Source organism: Mauremys mutica, chromosome 7 (genome assembly GCF_020497125.1).
Source record: "Mauremys mutica isolate MM-2020 ecotype Southern chromosome 7, ASM2049712v1, whole genome shotgun sequence".
In the NCBI taxonomy this organism is placed as follows: Eukaryota; Metazoa; Chordata; order Testudines; family Geoemydidae; genus Mauremys; species Mauremys mutica.
The window spans coordinates 108184827-108204141 of NC_059078.1; the positions used below are offsets into that span (position 1 = coordinate 108184827).

Here is a 19315-nt window from a genome sequence, read left to right on the forward strand (position 1 = left end):
ATATTTTAGTACAGACTAAGGTGTTCACATGTAAGTCAGAGTGCCCTGAAAAACACTGCTTATAATGGAAGCACTAATATACCATTAACTACAGGAGAAAGTATTTGTTACAAAGAAGTTCTTTGAAAGTCCCTTTATTCCTGGAAGAAGAGTTCAGGAGGCATCTCTCAAACATTGTTGCTGAAAATGATAATCACTGTTACACCGCTTCATTGACATAAACCTTTGAATAGAATAGTGTATGTAACAAGTGGAAAAAAAAATAATACTTGCCCACTCTCTCAGTCTGCACTGCAGCAGCCTGGTTCATGTAAAATACTCCAATTTCATTTCTGATGTTACCCATCCTCTTCAGGACTTGTGTATGCTGCTCTGGATTTTGTTTTTTTAAGTTACTAAAAAGCAAGATTTCATTAGCTGCCTCATAGCATTTGCAGCTAACCGAAAGCTGACATTCCAAGTCTGTAGACAAGTCAGTGGCCCATGCAAATACTGGAAAACAAACAGCAAAAACTGCATGTCAATTACAAATTTTTTCTAAACAAATTTTATTTATTTTAGGGACTCTGAAAAAAATGTAGTAGTAAAGGTTTGACTAAATGACTGAGTTGTGCCCAAAAATCAAAGGGGTTCCACGGAGTCTAAAGAAAGGCAGAATTTGGCCATTACTTGAAAGATGTCAAAAATTTTAAAAAAAAACAAAAAAAACTATACTCTCCAGAAAAGTCATATTCCTAAAAAGCTATTTTAATGTCTATTTTCAGCTTTCTTTTTGACAAGAAAAAAATAGCACCAAAGCTATTTTCCCACCACCAAAAGTGATACACTATACTGTTTTGCCAAAATCTGAGGAAACACTGTGGGATAAGTATTGGCTGAAAGGACCACACTAATTCAGCCAAATATATTATTATTTTGATGTTATACCTTGACAGCTGGATTCTCTATGAAGACTGTGCAATATTTCATGATCTTCTTTTGTTTGGTAGTTATATTCTTCAAGATACGCAGCTCTGTTATTTGCATTCTGGGCAAGCATTAGCTGGATATCACCACAAAGGGTTAAACATTGACAAAGAAACAGTAGCACTTCAGCAGGCATATTGGTGCAGAGGCAGCAGTAAGTATCTGGTAGGGGGAAAAACCCAAAAAAGCAAAATTAAGCACTAAGAGACTTGAGACATGTAGAATCCAAATTTAACTATTCGTAGAAGAGTGACCATATAAGCCTGGTGACATTTTACACAACAGTTCTGACCCCTGTATGTAGTCCGAGTCAGATACTACTTTTTATCCCTGTTAACACTGCACAGCAACTACAGATAAGGAAGATGAACTGAATTCGATCCCTGCTCATACAGAACAGTTAACTAAGCTACAAATGCAAGATCTAAACCTTCCCTCAGTTATAACTGTGTAAAACCATTGAAGACAATAGGATTTGGCTTGCAGAAATTTTTATTACTAATGATGATGCATGAAACAGGAAGAAGAGTTTGATTTTCAGTTCTCAGACTGATTTTCTAGGGATGACAATTAGAAACTATTCCCCTCACATATTTCTACTAACAAATAGAGCTTGATCACAATTCATTGAAAGGTAATGAATATGGCAAATCTCAGTACACTTTTTTTAAAAAACAGAATAGAATTTCACTTTAAAGCCATTATATTTTCTGATTATTCAAACTCACAGTGTTATAACCAGGAAACAGAATCAGAATAGTCTCCATCATTCTACTCAAAGAATCAGTATTAGCTGGGGACGCACTCCACTCTATGGGTATCTACTTAAAGTTTCTGAGTGAATGTAGCACTTCTGATAATGAGGACTGTATAAGAATAGCTCAAGCCAAGTATAATGAATAAAGGTGCTATTCTAGCTTTTCCACACATTCCAGGCACCAGACTTCAAGTCCCAGTCTATACACTGAGTTCTGCCATCTATACGCTGAGTCCTGCCCCTCTGATCATTCTGATCATTCTGTCTGAGACAGAAGAAACCTATGATCCAAATTAAAAGGCTTCCCTGTGCCCAACCCGCCCAAGCCAGTTCTTTACTATAATATATTTGTTAAAAGCATGGGATTTGTGCGCCAAATTCAGTCCTCAGATGCCTCAGACTTTTTCAATGTGTGGCAGAAGTATTTGCCATTGTATGTCTATGTGCACTGTTTAAGGAGAAAATATTCCAATTACTTACCATGGCATTGTAAAGCTAATTTAATGTATCGTAATGCTCTTCCATATTTTTGAAGACTCATAGCAGCATCAGATAGAACATAATAAGCCTTCGATGACTTCAGAATCAGCTGGAGTTTCATTTTATACTGCCAGGATCCAGGAATCATTCCTGATTGACTGGAATGTTTATCCTTTTGAAATGAGCCCACTATAAACACAAAAATAAAATAAAGTAAATCTTAAATCTAATCCGTAAGAATATGATTTAGTCACAGAGGTCACAGCAGTCACAGATTCTGTGACTTGACTGGAACCTAGTGACTTCTTCAGCTTCAGTTGTCAACTGCTGAAGCAGCCGCTGGAGCCAGAGCTGGGACTGCGCGCCTGGCCCCGCAGCTGGGGCTGGAGCCAGAGCCACAAGTGTGACTTTTTTGGTTTGTACTGAATCCTTACAACCCTAGTATTAGCTCAGAATCGACAAGAGCCAATAAGTGGAGGCTTCCCTGGTTCTGAGGAAACTGTACTGTCCAATTTCTGCCTGAAAGAAGGAACTGTTGAAATCTTCCACACTGTTAGTGCCAAGGCATCCTTCAATTCTTCTGATGAGGCTGTTTCCTTGATGCTGGAGTAGCCCTGGTACCAGACAGAATACGCCACTGCTTGGAGCCAAAGGTCCTGGTCCTGGCACCGAAGGCTTCTTCTTCACCAGTTCACGGGGCTTTGAAGCAGACAAAGATCTAAAATGTTCAGGCCAGAGACTCATTTCTGTATAGGAAGGCAGACCCCAGGTTTGGCTTATAGGACCACATCATTAAGTCAGCCTGGAGAAGAGCACACTTCTCATTTTGGACAAGTATGATACATCATACAGGCAACCTAAACAGTTCAGACACACAGTGCAGCGGGTGTCAGCAAAGCTTCTTTTTAAAACATTAAATTTGAGGGAAAACTGATGTTAATCCTGCCTTCCTCCTCCGCTCCCCACCCCCGATTCTTTCTTCATGTATGGGAAAGATTTCAAGAGAAGCATGATACTACACATATTTTGCGCAACAAAACGTAAGTACAATAAAGGGAGAAACTTTGTTTCTCACCTATCTTTGAAATTTCTTGGTCTAGTTTAAATTCCATCTATATTATCCAAACACTAGCTGGTACCCTGAAAGACTTTAGTTCCTTTTGCTGCTTGAAAGGGAAGACTGAAATCAGAGGTACTGCTTAGGTGTTTATCCTAGCTCAGATAGTAATGCAGCTATTTGGTGGTGTGTTTAGTCTTAAATTCTGGATTAATTATTGGGGGGAAAAAACCAATAGGTAATTTGCAGATCTACAAATCACTGACTTCCAAGTGACACCATCTATTGTAAATCAAAATTGGAGGAGAAATAGTAGACCTTTTCAATGATTATTCATTCAGAAAGACTTGGGAAATTTTAGTATACTTTTTTGGTTTAGGAGTTGACAAAGCATGGCAATATTATTTTATATCTTGGAAGCAATAGTCACTACCTACCTTCATGGCAATAATCTTAGTATTTCATCTACCACACTATAGCTATTTACAGCTAGATTTCGATGTTTAATATATATTCTAAAAATTTAACTCTTAAGAAGAGTATAGAAAAAGAAGCTGCCCTCCACTGAATATAGCTTGTCATTTTCAGCTCCCAGACAAAAAATATTTAGCAGCCAATTCGGCTTTCAACTAAACTACTGGATTAATGGAAGGAAACTCCAACTAAAAATTAAATGTTAATTACGCATCTAAGAACCCCTACATTTGTTTTCTGAATTATAGTTATAGGACAACTATGTCTTATTGCTATTTTACATAAAGCCAGAACACTATAGCAAGATGCTCCGATACTATGGTGAAGCAGTAAATGCAGGCTATTGCAGCTTTAGTGATTTAAACACACAAGACATTTTCATTCAAACGCTTCCTACTGTTCTTGCATAAAAGGCAGAATTATAACTGCAAGCTAGCAAATAATATCCTGGTTAACATTTTTTATGTTGGCAACATGCACATGTGTAGCATAACAATGAGCATGATGTTGACACTAAAATTATTGCCAAAATCCACAGTCTTATAAAAATAATTTCTCTAAGTGACAAAACCTAACACTGCCAAAAAATCTAAAGGGGGCACTACATCACAATCTATGAACAAAATGAAATCCTTATGGAAGCCAGTGGCAAGCCACATCTCAATAAATGCAGTAACCTTATGTACTTACTATAAAAGGATCTTTAATATGCTAAAAGAATCCCTACTGTCCTGTTTCTTTTCATATTTAAAAGGAAAGGCCTACATTCTCCACTTCTGTTTGTGTGCAATATCCTTTTTTGCTTTTTCAATGCATGGCGTAATTGATGATTTACAAGTACATTGTTTAGACAATCAAAATAAAATAGCAGCAGTGTGCTGTGCCATTGAAAAGGTCCTATTTGCAAAACAATTCAGCTTACTTTTGTCTAAAAACAAAGCCATCTGTTTTTCCAGACACTCAGGACCACCACTTGTGGATTCATCTTCGTATTTTAATGGGATTGGGGTGTTAGGGTCGGCTGCTGGAAGGTCACCGTCTTTTTTAATGCTGCTGTCAACAGATTTCAAGCCCTTTAAAAAGAAAAAGCCTTTCATTAAGTATTTACTTGGAAGGTGAACTAAATATAAACATAACAAAACCCACACATTTTGACCAGGACAGAACAGCATTAGGAAACTTACCTCTAGAACATAGCTGAGCACAAGTCTACACCGTTCCTCAGTGTCATGGCAAACAGGAAATGCACAACTAGGCTTCATTAAAAAAAAAAAAAAAATGTAAGGCAGCAGACCCACTTAAAGAAAAACAAGCAAACTAACTATGAAGCTTTAAAAGATAGACAGCAAAATCCAGTTTATTGGGATACGTTAACAGACTACAATGAAAGCCATTAATGGAGTATGCTAAACTTCATGCTATATTATCTAGACCACAACATTTCTTTCCTTTACTTCAGCAACTGAAGATACTGTCTTCATTGTAGGGTTTAACTAGATTTACCTAAACTAACCAAAATTCATAATCAGTCTGTTTTAGTGACCCCAAAAACCTAAAGTAAGGGCTATAGAAGGGTAGCAGCCTTTTTTCCAGAAAAGCAGCCATACAGTGACTGCAGTGCAGCCCCACACCCTAGAAGGAGGTAGGGGAGGGAACAGGCTGGCAGGCATGTAAATTCTATTTCCTTCCACATAACCCATTACTCTAACTGTACAAGGAGGGATGAATTCACCCTAACCACCTTTTCTGAATGACAGGAACAATCTTCACTGACCAACTTTTAGTATGGGAGAAAGATGAAATCCTGCCAGTATATTATCAATCCAATCCCTGCAAATAGAAGTGCAGTACCCTCCAGTAATGAAACTGAGTTTTAAGAAGAAAAATCAATGTAGGGCTTCCACCACCGACAGGGTGCTATATTTTCAGCAAAGGGGCCTTGAGGTACTAAAGCTTGCAGGATATCAACCAGCACAGGTGATAGACAGATTTTGCAGAATATCAATTTTATTTGGCATAGAGACTTACAAGAAAAGTCAACCTTTTTGATACAATATACATGTTGCAGGATAACTAAGCATGAGGCATACAAGTGCTCCACTGCCACAGATATGGCTTAATTAACTGTCAAGAGGCAAAGTGAAACATTGTTAACATTTGGGAGCTAAATGACAAAACTCAGTTTCACATTATTTGGTTGTTTTAAATATCGTACTAAAGAAAAGCTGCTTTAGTGAAGTCTGACAGATAGTAATTGCATTATATTTTTGCTCAACTACATATTATGGAAGCATATACCAGACAAGTTTTTGGAAAATTTATGACTGAGGTGCATGCCGACAGCATTATGGTTTACACTAACGCTGCCTAATTAGAAGCATCTTTTCATACATGTAAGTGGGACAGGAGGTAAGATTTCTTCTCTCAGAATGGCTTCAACACAACAATACTTTCAAGCAAAGATTCCTAAATTATGAAAGAGGACAAGGAGGGAGCTGAGGAGTAACCTCCCCGCAAATCCATGGAGTAACACTTAGATTCTCTGCATGTCAAACTGTTAAGAGATGTGCTGGGAAATCACAAATTTTAGTACGGACCACCCTTAATTCTCCACAGCTGTTAAATACGTTTCCATATTCAGATTATTCCTACAAGGATGAGTAATTTCTCTATAGGTGTCTGTGCAGAAATTAACAGGCAAGTAGAATACACACCCAAGATAATAAGGCAAAAAAAAATAAAAATAAATTAATTTGCATCTGCAATAGGATAAAACTCAGAGCCACAGTTCGGCCGAAAGATTTTATTTCCTTTCTGACCCATATTTCAATTAATCTGAGGTACTCAAATAACTGGTGGCATAAAAGGTCCTTAAACAGTTCCTTTTTTCATAAAAAGGAACTGCTCACAGTTAACTATATTTTGACTATACAAGCTGCACTATGTTCATGTCAAGCCTTTTTCCCCCCCCTTAAACTCAGCACAGCTTGTTAGTACTGTAACTTACTCGTATCTGGTGAATAGATTTATATTTTTCTGGTACCGATAACTCTCCAACAGATTTGATTACAGCTACTGCTTTATTGTCATCTGGCGGATCGGAGCTGGTGCTGTAGGAACCATTTTCATCGCTATCCGGCATTTCTTCTTCCTCTTCACTATAACTTTCATCAGAGTTCCCATTTAAAGGAAACTCTGCACCTTCTTTTTTAGGCTCATCTAACTGGAAGAGTTCTGAGAGCATGTAATTCGCTGAAGCAATAATCTTAAAAATAATAATAATAATAAAAAAAGTATTTTAGTGTAGCCCAGTACTGCAAGTTACTAACAAGTTTTTAAATAGGCCACTCAAATAGAAGTTTGCATCCTTCCACTCTGAGACAAAAAGCAACTTTAGAAAAGGGTCCAATAAATGCATGCACAAGACTGTACAGGTATCTGCAAAATCCCTAACCAGTGCATGCAAATAGGCATTAATATGCTTAAAATGTCATAGCCAATTTAAAAAGACTGTCACTACAGTAAAAGAATAATGGTCTGTGGGTTTTTTTAAAGTGTATTAATACATTTAAGTTTACAGCTGTTTAGAGGGCAAAACTAAACTACTCTTCCAGGATCACTCTCCCTTAACAACTTTTAGTCATTTTTAATAGTATTTGACTTCTACTAAGTGTACAGTCCATGTGAACTGTACAAATATGGATGTGATGCATTTTGCACTGTAGAAGTCCTGTAATAAAATATTTAATATTAGGTTTAAGACGTGACTCTACAATTGAAAGGTAGTATGACAACAGTTCATCAGAGCAGTATCGGGGGGATGGGGAGGGAGGGGAGATGCTGACTTCTGGATTCTATTTCTGACTGCTTTAGACTAGCTGCACAATGATGTTCAACTCAATGTCTCAGTTTATTCATCTACAAAAACAGGATTAATATATTGATAAGGTTAATTAATATTGTCACGCTTTCAAATACTTGGATGAAAGGCACTATTGATATACGAGGTATTATATGAATAATACCTTTGGATAATCAGAATAAGTGTGAAGGTTACTAATGAAGAATACATTTAAGAATAAATTTACAACATCCTCCTCCAACCTTAGCTCCAAGAAAAAAAAAATCAAGCTCAAATACATCCATCGCTGTGAACAATAGAACTTTAAATCAGAATTTTAAAGATAAAACACATCACTGATGCACAAAGCAGAAACTGGCTCTGCAGATGTGCGTGACAAAACAACTTACAGGAAACTAAGACATTACAACCCTGTAAAGGGTCAAGATCCCAACCCTACTCTCAATGCAATGAACATATAATAGGTTGTGGTCAAAATTTATGCCATTTTGGAGGTTTGCTTTTATTCTTTATAAAGTAACAAAAGCCCTGAGATAGGAATGTAGTAACAAACTTTAGCTTCAGCTCCCTCCTAAGTAGATTGTTCTTGGCGATCCTCTCCATATATTACTTTGTATCCCTCTCGCCACATTTTTTGACACTGGAGAGTAACTGAGTCATTTGAGATCCAACCTGACTACCAGCAAAACAGCACTACACTTCTACAGAGTTCCAAAGCTAGATTCTGGCTGCAGGCCTTTACTTCTACCTCTCTACTCCAGACCCATCTCTTTCTGTTCAAACTACAGTCTCATTCTCTTTCTTCAACAGCTCCTTGTGGATGTCTAACCATCAGCTTGAGCTCAATATAGCTAAACAGAGCTCTTAATTTTGCCCCTCCAAACCTTCCCTGCTACCTCCTCTCTCAACCACTGTGGACATCATCATTCTACCAGTTATTCAGACCTGTAACCTGGGTGTTATCTTCAAGTCAGACAACATGCAGGCTTTGTTCAGTACTACCAGCCTGATGTGATCCAAAAAAAAAAAAATTGCAAACCAGATCCCCCAAAATCATGAGATTGGCCCAGAAACCATAAGTATATCATAGGAGAGAGAGAGAGAGAGAGTGTGTGTGAGAGAATGAGAATATTTTAGGTGAAAAGTCAACCTTTAATGCACACAAAAATGCATTCCTCTTCTTGGCTGCTCAGATGGAGACTCCACTTACTATCTTAGGAGTGAGCAGAGGGTAACAGGGAAACTGCCATATATTTCCTATCTTGACACTCCCTTCTCCTCGGTCTGGATCGCAAGTAGAATAGTCATCCCAGGCAGTGGGAGACAAGAAAGTGTTGCTGCTGGGTCCGGACTTTCCCCTGATTTCCCGCTCCACACTCTCTCCAAGGACCATCCTCTCTGCTATAGAGCCATGCAAGGCAGAGCTCAGTGGCAAGACCCATCTGTGTCCTGTGCTACAAGGCTCTCACACAGCTTTGCCCATGTGCCCAGCCCTGGAAAAAAAAGCACAGGATCAGAGGAGCTGCTTGCATCATTGTGAGAGCTCCTCCTGCAACTGCCAAAATCCCATGACTCGTGATCTATTTGCAAGAGCTGGCAATGCAACTCTGCCTTCCCCTGGCTGCTCAGACAGGGCTGCCTACATCCACCATTATCCCTCGGCTGAGGGAGCTCCCATTCTATGCTCTCCATCTCTCACCCCATCACGGTTCTCTGAACCCCCACTCTGCCTCTCGTTTGTCCTCACAGCCCCTGCTCCCCACTCCCTTATAATTCCAAAATCTGCCTCCTGGTCCCCACAGCATCCCACTCCTACTCATTCTGTCCATCCATCTTGCACAGTGTCTCAGCTGACCTCACAGTCCCTGGGTCCTGTCGAGCTCTCCTGAGCCATAGCATGTCAGCCATTTTGCCTGTCATTGCGGCTTCAAACTCACTGAGAACAGTGGCAGGTGTCAGCCAACTTTATTAAGGGCACTTACACATGTAGATAGACGGTAGGGAAACAGAGACCATCTTGCTGGCTACAGCCCCACTGAAAGTAACAGAGATGGTGGCCACTTTGAATAAGAGAAAATTAATGAATTGGCAGCCTATAATCATGTTTTCATGAGACAGGTTAAAAAAATCCCAAAATTGCTAGAGTTGCGATAAAAATCACATGAGCTCACAATACTGCATTTCTAGGGGCATATCTACAGAAACGTGTACTGCATGGCAAGCTGAGGTGTTAATCTACAGCATTCTAATGGAGACACACTAGGGAACCTTTAGTGCACAGGAGTAGCGTCCTCACGGTCAGGGCACAACACAGTGGAGTGCTATAGATTTAGAGCATAGTTTTACATGCAGGAAGTGTTCGTGTAGACATGCCCAACAATCTGTCCTTTCTTAACCATCCATGCAGCTAAAACTCATGTCCAGGCTCTCCTCATCTCATATCTTGATTACTGTAACACCCTTCATTGTGGGCCTGACAAGTGTAATTGTGCCCCCCTGATATCCATTCGGAATGCAGCTGCAAACAATTTTCTCAGCCTGTTGCTTTGACTATGTCATCTCTTTCTTTGGGTCCCTTTTATGGCACCTTTTTATCATATCAAACAAATTACTTGTCTTCACTTTCAAGGCCCTTCATGATCTATCCCCACCCAACCTATCTCACATTCAGTATTGAAAGGTCAACTCTCACCTCCAGTTGGGCCCATTCCTCACCTGTTAATATTTCAAACTGGCACTTCCATTCTTTCTGTTACACTGCCCTCAAGCTTGGAAGATGCTCCCCATGAACTCATTATCCTCCTTCAAAACCCTCCTTTCCTATGTGGCCTAGATTGCTAGTGTGCTGAGAACACAGTCTATTATATTTACTACCTACTATCTCATTGTTCCCTTGTACTCCATCTGTCTCTATCCATCTGTTGTCTCTTATCTTGTACGTAGATTTTAAGCTCTTTGGGGCAGGGACTGGCTTCTTGTTCTGTGTTTTTTGCAGTGCCTAACAGGTTCATGACAGGGATTCTTTGTACAATACTACAAAAAAATAATAGGAGACAAATGTAGTATTTTCTCTTATATAACCTTCTGTTTTTTTTTTTAAAAAAAAGTTTTTCTGAACCTAGCCACACTTTAATAAAATTCCACACACAGTATATCCAGATTTTCTCAGTCATGTAAAATAAGTCCACGATTATGGTGAGGAAAACCTCTGGATATATCAATGAACTTTTTGGCTAATCGTCTGGCTTTATAAAATTTTAATTCACATATTGGTATAAGTCAGCTGCAAACCACTGTGGTGGATGATAACATAAAACCCTAGGAGAGACAGACAAGTTATTTTTGAGGTAATGTATGTATGTACTGTTAGTTATCTCAATTTACATTTTTTTTTTGAAAGCCAGTGAGTGTTCATGCAAAAAGCTTATATTAGCCCCCATGGTTTATTATATTTTGGACTTTAGTTGTATTTAGATTGCTCAGCAGTCTAAACACCTCATTTGGAGGAAGGCTGTAAAAACGTCATTAACAACACTGCTATGAAGTCTCTTGTGAAAACAGTTTGAAAGTCTCACCTACTATATCTACTTTTTTTGCTCTCCTCCTACCTCCACCATATTTAATGGACATCTTTGAAAACTGAAGCCCTCTATGTATCTACGAAACAGGTACTTCAGGAAATAGAAGTAGCTGTTTGGAGGTCCTAATGCATAAATAAGAGCAACTAGTGTGATGAGAACCAGGAGGTGGAGGTCACCACCTAGGTGAAAGGAGGAGCAACAATGAATTTGGAACTAGAAGTCACTCCCTTCCCCTCTGCAAGATTAGGTAAAGAATGGAAGACAGTTTGGGATTCCTTCCCCTACAACACTATGTCTAATACCAAAATACAGATGTAATGAAGTAGATAGTGAACACTAACATCATGGCCTTTACCATGGTGATAGATACACCATTTTAAAAATGATCCATGAGCTATAATATTATATTTTAAGATTATTTTTATGTCACTTCACAACTCTGATCCATAGAATCCTACTGATAATTTAACTCCTTATGTTCTAAGCTATACACTGAGTCCAGATGACAACCACCATTTGGTTGTTTCATGATCTGCCTTTCACATATACAGAGTCAGTTTTCATTTGACAACAGTAACAGTCTGAATAAAATGTTTTAAATCTAGGCTAGGAAACTGCCAATATTAAGTGAAATTTTAGAGTAAATATATGATCTTCAGTGTTAGCTATCTTTCTAGATAATTTTTCTTTGCAAAGTTTATGATGTTTACTTAAAAATATTGTATTGTGGTCTGCACAATAATACATTTTACTGTGTGCACAGCTGCTTCAGAGACATCATGGTCCATTCTGCAATTCTACATCTGAGCCCAAAAGCCTCTTTAGATTCTCACAATCTAATACATCATTCCCATAGGGAACAGACTCACAGAGGATGCTGAAAGAGACACACAGATCCCATTATCCTCTGCTGCCAGAAGGGAAGCAAGCTCAGGTTTGTCAGCAGGAATACTCAGGGCCAGATTTAGAACAACAAGTCCAGACCTGAGCACCTCAAGTGCAACTTCCCTGCATGACTTCCCCAAACCAAAAGCCAGCTCTTTCTGGGTTAGGATTGATCCTCCCCAATATAACCAGATTCTGGTTTGGCTTAGAGTATGAAACTGCATCTTTATGAAGCAGCATAAGCCTTCTGTGTTCTAGCTTTAGACATTTCTATTGCCTTTCCTACTGCTGCTGGATATGTAAGATGCCAATCAATCAGCAACTTGAGAGGCACCACAGTCTAGTGTTTAGGAGTCAGGACATTTGGGTTCTATTCCTGGCCCTGCCACGCAAGTCTGTATCTCCCTCCTACCTTCTGGCTGTCTTGTCTATTTAGATTAGATGCTCTTCAGGGCAGAGACTGATTTCTTAATATGTGTTTGTACAGTGTTAAGCATGAAAAAGAGCCTTGATCTTGATTATAGAACTTTCCCTCAAAGAAAATTTAATGTGAAGTTTTAATTTAATCATATGGAGGGATTTTAGACCCATACTGGTGATCTGATCTTCAAAATAAGTGAGGTTCTGCCTTAAAAAAAAAAAAGGGATCATGCAGGCACATTTGAATTGTCACTTTTCAGTCCAGGGAACGTTTATAACCAAGGCCCACTGTCACTGCATAAGAGGATGAGATGAGCTCACTAACACACTGCAATCACATTGTAATTAATATAGCATTTGGTTACCTTATTAGTGCTTTTAGTTGAAGGTAGATCAACATCTGTATTTTCATTATATACAAGCTATACATCTCTCTGCACTAAAAATAAATGTATTAAAATAGAATTCTTACTTGTGGATGTCTGGCTTTATCCAATAACTTAACGCAATTAAGGAGCAATGTTCTAATGGTGCCATAGTGTTTCTTGTTCTGGTTTTTTTTCATCATCATATTGCAGGCAACTCTAAAAGAAAGTTGTACAAAATAGTAGACACAGAAATGTCATTGAAATGTCTATTATATATTTTTTTCTTATTAATTTTCTGCACATGTAAGCATTCTACAAATCCATCTTTTTGAGCAGGCTTCTAGAGAAGGACTCAGGTGACAGAGAAATCTGAGGAATGGCAAGACTCTGATTCAGTTAATATCATGATTTGGCTGGCTGATTGTTGTACGTATAAAGGAAAGTGGTGATGTTTTGGTTTTATGATTTTTGGATTGCATTTTTTAACTGATGGCCAGAGTACCTAGTGCCCAAGACAGACACTTAATGTCTTAGATTTAAATTAAGTAAATAAAATACTGCAACAGAGTTTTGCTTCTGTAAGACACACTTACTTATACAAGAGAATTGCCACTGGCATTGTGAAAGGGTTTTGGTATTTATCTTCCGTTTCTTCACAAAGAGTCGTGAGGTCATAGAGCTTTACTATATCGCTTCCACTTGCTGAAAGAGAAGATTTTTCCATTATCCATCCTGACAATATATAGGTCTCAAACATTACTTATTAACCCAACCAAGGAATTGCTTACCTTTAAATAGCCAGTAAGTATGTCCTTCTTTGGTGCAGTTAGATTTCAGAAAAGATAAGATATTTTGAGCAATATCCTTTATCACTTTGGTAGAAAAATTGGAGTTTTCCAAATTGGGAATATCTTCAGTCTTGATCATTTCATATTTCTGTATAGAATGTATTTTAAACACATTCTGAAAAATCCTCATAATATATACTAAGATTGGCTATACAAACAGAGAAGCCTTTCATAATCCATTAAACTGAAAACAGGAGTTCCATTATTAATGTTTGCTAATACTGAAAGCCCTCAAAATTATGAACTATGAATTTAGTGCTGCATCCAATTATGTTTGTGTAATTTTACTACCTACATCCTTTGTACTGTAAATTGCTTCGTGTATGATTCTTTTAATAAAATGACTGGTCAGGGCCAAACAAAGTGAAATTCTGTGGTCTGGCAATTAACACATACAGTAATCTCAATAAAATGATGCAGAATGAATGTGGTTATACTGAATATATTGGCTGAGACTATATAATTTACAGTTAATTAACAACTCTGTTGCATCAATATATATTAGTAATTTAAATAAAGTCTGTACTGACTGGATGGCAGATCCACACTTTTACTACACACTAGTTTATAACATTTCTGTGTTTTCTTTACAAATTTTAAGACTGATGTATAATTTAAGATTTTTCAAACCTGCAAAATTAAGTTTACAGTGAGTTTGGAGTTGTACACTTCTTAAAATTTGGAGGTAGTTATAAGAGACACCTATAAATATCAACAAACGATCGTTCAAAATGGAAATGCTGGCACTTGGCCCTTTCATGTTTTCAGAGCACTTCACACAACAGGCTTCAACCTAGCTGGCTTCTAGATGCTACCACAATATATATCCTAAATACAAAGATTATGTTAAAAGAACATTGTTTCCGATTACAAAGTCAAGCACTCAAAAGTTAAAAAAAACAAAAACAAAATACAAACACCACCCCCCAAGAGTTACAGTTGCCCAGGCATCCTTAATTCTACCTCCTTGTGCATCCAGCTGTACACTAAATGAGACAGGAGTCCTGTGGAAACAAACTACATATGCAATCATGTAATTAAAGACACTATCATAATACACAACAACAAGAGAGAATATTAAAGTTTCATCTGTAAATCTGGAATTTCCTAACTTTGAAGTGCTTGACTTTTCAACATAGATAACATTCTTTTAATGTCTGATTTGTAATTTCCTAGGTTTGCGTGTTAGTAAGGAAACAAAGTAAACTAAGGCCTGGTCTACACAGGGGAGGAAGGAGGGAAGGGTGTAATTGATCTAAGTTACACAACTTTAGCTACGTGAATAACATAGCTGAAGTCAACGTACTTAGATCTACTTACTGCAGTGTCTTCACTACGGTGAGTCGACTGCTGCCACTCCCCCGTCCATTCTGCCTACGCCTCTTGATGAGCTGGAGTACAGGAGTCGACGGGAGAGTGCTCAGGGATCGATTTATCGCGTCTAGACTAGACGTGATAAATCGATCCCCGCTGGATTGATTGCTGCCCGCCAATCCTGCTGGTAGTGAAGACATACCCTAAATGTCCGCTTAATGCATCTTCAGCAGGGCCTGAATTCTGAATACCTTCAGTACTAAGCCACATAGTCCTGTACTTCAAATGGTAGAAGTACGTACATCAGCTGGCAGCAGGAGGCGGCTGTTAACCCATTTTCGGGTGGTGGGGGAAGAAGGGCCTCTTTTTAATTGTTCATCAGTTCAGCCACATCTGAAGAGAATTTCATGGAACTAACAAGAGAGTGATATCTCTAGCCCCAGGATTTTGTTTGCAGTCAGCCTTTAAAATGTGGCAGGGACAAACAATGGAGATATTACAGTGTCTCAAAAAAAGGTTTATAAGAACTTTTCTAGTGCAATGTTGCTACCAGTTCCCACATACTAACTTCATTGTTATGAATGGATAAGTTGAATTAATCAAAGAATTGGTAAAGTGGACATAATGTAAGACATCAGGACTTACCTGAACAATTCCATTAACATGAAAACACATCACAAGCTCTGGGACGTTACATATTAAGTTATCCAACCAATAGTCGATTCCTGTTAACACGTTTATTGGCTTGTTGTTATCCCTACAACAAAAATATTTCTGGTATTGCTTGGAGCAAATAACGATTTTTTTTAAGTCATCAGGGTACATCTAGTAGAGGTTTTGTTTGTTTTTTTAAAATCACTAGTTACGATAAATGTCTGTTGAGAGCTTAGCTATGTGTGTCAGTATGAGGAGAACAGAGCAACCTTAAAATTGAGGTAAAAAAGCTTTCATTTGTGACAGAGGTTATATTTTAAAGTAGCAAATGGGGGGAGCTATACTAATCACTGTGTTGACACTAGCATCTGTTACTGCTAATGGAATGCATGCACATTACTGCCCTCACCACTTTAAAATTACAGCCCACACTATTACTGAGATCACCCACAATTTTTCCCCTAAAAAGTGTTTAGAAATCTATGGGATTAATAGAATTAGCTGGAACCAAGCACATTGTAAACTTTCTTACACAGTTCTTCCAAGGCACCTTTAGTTCTGGGCTGCATTTACAGTGCCCAGCTATGTGAATCCTGGGTGTCTTTTGAACAAAGATGGCCCAAACTGGCTTCAACTTTTTAAGCTTGCCTCCATCTTCCCCACCCTATAAAAAGGTAGACTTATCTTTCCTCCCACCCTTGATGTGGGACACCAGGCTCCTTCACCTATGTATGGGCAAAAAGAACTCACAGCAAGAATAAAAGAATCAGAGAACAGAGTAACCACAACATCAAGTTGATATTTTCAGCTATTTACGGACGGTAATCAGTAACTATATTTTGCATGGCATCCAACACTTAAGCATTTGAGCATCTCACGAATATTAGTGTATTTATTCTTACAACATCTGTGAAAAGTAGAGAAGCGATACTCCCATTCTACAAATTGGGGATTGGAGCAAAGAATAAGGGCTCTGACTTTCAGAAGTGTTGAACATCTACAACTCCAACAAAGGCAATGGGTTGCAGATAGTTGGCACCTCCAAAAATCAGGCCCTAAGTGTTTTGCTGAAAGTTACACAAGAAATCTGAGGAAGAACCAAAAAGAGAACCAAGACATCCTGAGTCCCAATTCAGTGCCTTAGTCACAGAAACACCCTTCTAATACCTTATAAAATAATTACCATTTTAATACTAGAGTATAAAATTAATCTTTAAATGCAGATTAAGAAATACATTATCCTACAAAATTATATATACACACACACACACCAGAATATGAAACTGAAGCAACAAATAAGTTGTTTGGGATGCACATCACATTAGTTTAAGAATTCACCTGAGACGCAAGCTCACAGCAGGGTATCTTCCACCTCCAAATATAGGCATATTTGATCCTACTAACATGTGAATATCTTCAAAGGTCCACAAGATGTTCCGAACAAAGTCATTTTTAAGTCCCTTTGTTTAAAAAAGAAAGGGTCTATAAATAATCCACTCTGTTAATTTTTTCTCCATTACAATCCGCAGAATTACTATGAGAAAGCAAGATGCAAAAAAGGCAAATAAAGGACAGCACATAAAGACTATGCTATGTGTTCACAGTAACTTAAAAAAGACCAAGATCACAGATGACAAGAGCTATTTCTACAAAAGGATTTAATTTTTCTCCCCTCACCACCAACCCGAATCCAATTTAGGCCAAATTTAAAACGATTTGTTAAACTGGGGATTGTGTTTCCACTCAGATTCCACATAAAGCATACCTGACTGTTTTCCCCGTCATTGAACAAAGTACTCAGGTTTTGTTCTTTGGGGGCTGAGGCCACATGCCCCACTACATATGAGGGTTCAAGAGGCACACTTCCCTGTGAAAAGCACAAGGACATAAGGAGTGATTCTGTTGCTGAGGTCAAGTCAGGCCATTTTCAAAGTGTATATATATCCTGAACATTAGAAGCATAAACAGTGAAAACCTTAATTCCAATCTTATTTTGTTTAATGTGTACAACTTTCTTCACCCAGTGGCTTACTTCAGTTCTTTCTTACTGTAGCTACTGTATTGGAATTCTAGTACAATTTGTTCAAAGTAAGTCTTCATTGTGACAACTTTACCAATGCAATCTCTATGTGGTGATCTAGAGCAGAGAATCTTCATAATTCTTTATCAACCATCTGAGTCATCTAATGTCCCTATTAGTGGTAGTGTCTTCACAAAGGTGGGTGATCATTACCATCTGAATGTAAATAGAATGCTGGAGTATTTTAAATGTATTAAACTTACATTAATTATGAGGCTACTCTACATGCACAACAAATACTACTTTTCATAATGTATTTAAACATCCATTGCATAGACTGAACTCTTAAAATATTGTACAAAGTCCTTTAACTTCAGAGAACCTTAATATTCAACTTTACTGTCTGATAAGATAAAGAAAGAAAAACCTGGCTCCTATGTTGTACATGTTTTCAGCCACAAGTCAATCTCTTTTTGGCCCCTTTATGAGCATTTATACTGAGGTCTGGAGCAATACTAACCAATCAAAATGCACACACAATTGCTTGTATTATATTGTATGAGTTCAGTAGAACCTATTCTACTCGGGGTAGTCAATACCATATGATCTCTGCTTATTTTGATATATAATCACAAAATAGATATTTGCATATGCTGCTTGAATGGCTTAGAGATTAACATCTTTCTGGATGCCTAACTTTCTCTCGTCTTCATTAGTGTAAAGTCTACTACACTTAATAAATTCATGGCCATAATGCAGAAAATTCCCTGTACGTTTGATAAATACATTCTGAATGACTGATTTTAAAAACTACCTGTCTACATACACTCTTTTGGTGAGCATCAAGATTTCCTGTTCTTTAACATAAATACAGTTTGACCAAGATTTTGCTTCAGTAAGTCTGGATGTTGCTTTGACATCAATAAATATTGGAATAATATTAACATGCACTGTGAGAAGACAAAGAATTCTGAAATTCTTGAGATTCCAGGTTCATCCACTTCAGCCCATGTCAATGCTACAAAAAGATGATCACCACGCCTTAGCACATCCTCACAGTACCAGAAAAAAGGCTAAAATAGAAGCTCAGTGGAAAGAACACAGGAAACAGAATAAGGAAAGAGCCATCTTTTTTCAGTACAACTGTTGAAGAAACAACAAATTGTCAAAATGCAGTTCCTTTAAGATTGTCATTGACTAAAGCCAACAAAGAGCAAAAATGCACAAATATGATTTTTCACACTAAATCAGTACTGCAACACAATGTATGAAAAAAAAAATCACTTTTTTCAGACTCTCCCATACTTTTGTTTTCTAGGAGCAGGCAGGACATTCAAGTTAAAAATACAGACATATAAATGTATTCCAGTTTTTTATGATCAAGTATACTAAAATGGAGCCACAAATGGAGGGCAACTGTTCATTCTGGAATGAAAACCCAACATTAGAATTATATATAGAAAACACATTAATCCTATTTAAGGAAAATCAGCTATAGGCAAAATTAGTTTTTGATGTCTATCTGTATACAGCTCAAAGCATTAGGTATCATATAATACTGCTCAAGGAAGTCAAAAATGGTGCTTTTAGAGTCTAGCTGAGCAAGGCTACTTCTATAGGTTAGATTCT

General features: G+C 37.8%; 1 protein-coding gene across 2 annotated transcripts in view; it reads right to left on the reverse strand.

Moving 5' to 3' along the window:
- EDRF1 (erythroid differentiation regulatory factor 1) overlaps positions 1–19315 on the reverse strand; it is a 46248-nt gene that overhangs the window by 16723 nt on the left and 10210 nt on the right. Inside the window, exons 7-18 of one of the 2 annotated variants that reach the window (XM_045024337.1) lie at positions 17432–17533; positions 17005–17126; positions 15658–15769; positions 13639–13786; positions 13444–13552; positions 12955–13066; positions 6742–6999; positions 4919–4990; positions 4657–4807; positions 2204–2392; positions 928–1128; positions 274–492 (exon numbers count right to left, since the gene is read on the reverse strand). In XM_045024337.1, the coding sequence (XP_044880272.1) occupies positions 274–492; positions 928–1128; positions 2204–2392; positions 4657–4807; positions 4919–4990; positions 6742–6999; positions 12955–13066; positions 13444–13552; positions 13639–13786; positions 15658–15769; positions 17005–17126; positions 17432–17533 (1795 nt within the window). The remainder of the gene's footprint in view (positions 1–273; positions 493–927; positions 1129–2203; positions 2393–4656; positions 4808–4918; positions 4991–6741; positions 7000–12954; positions 13067–13443; positions 13553–13638; positions 13787–15657; positions 15770–17004; positions 17127–17431; positions 17534–19315) is intronic. The other variant, XM_045024338.1, reaches the window with a different exon arrangement.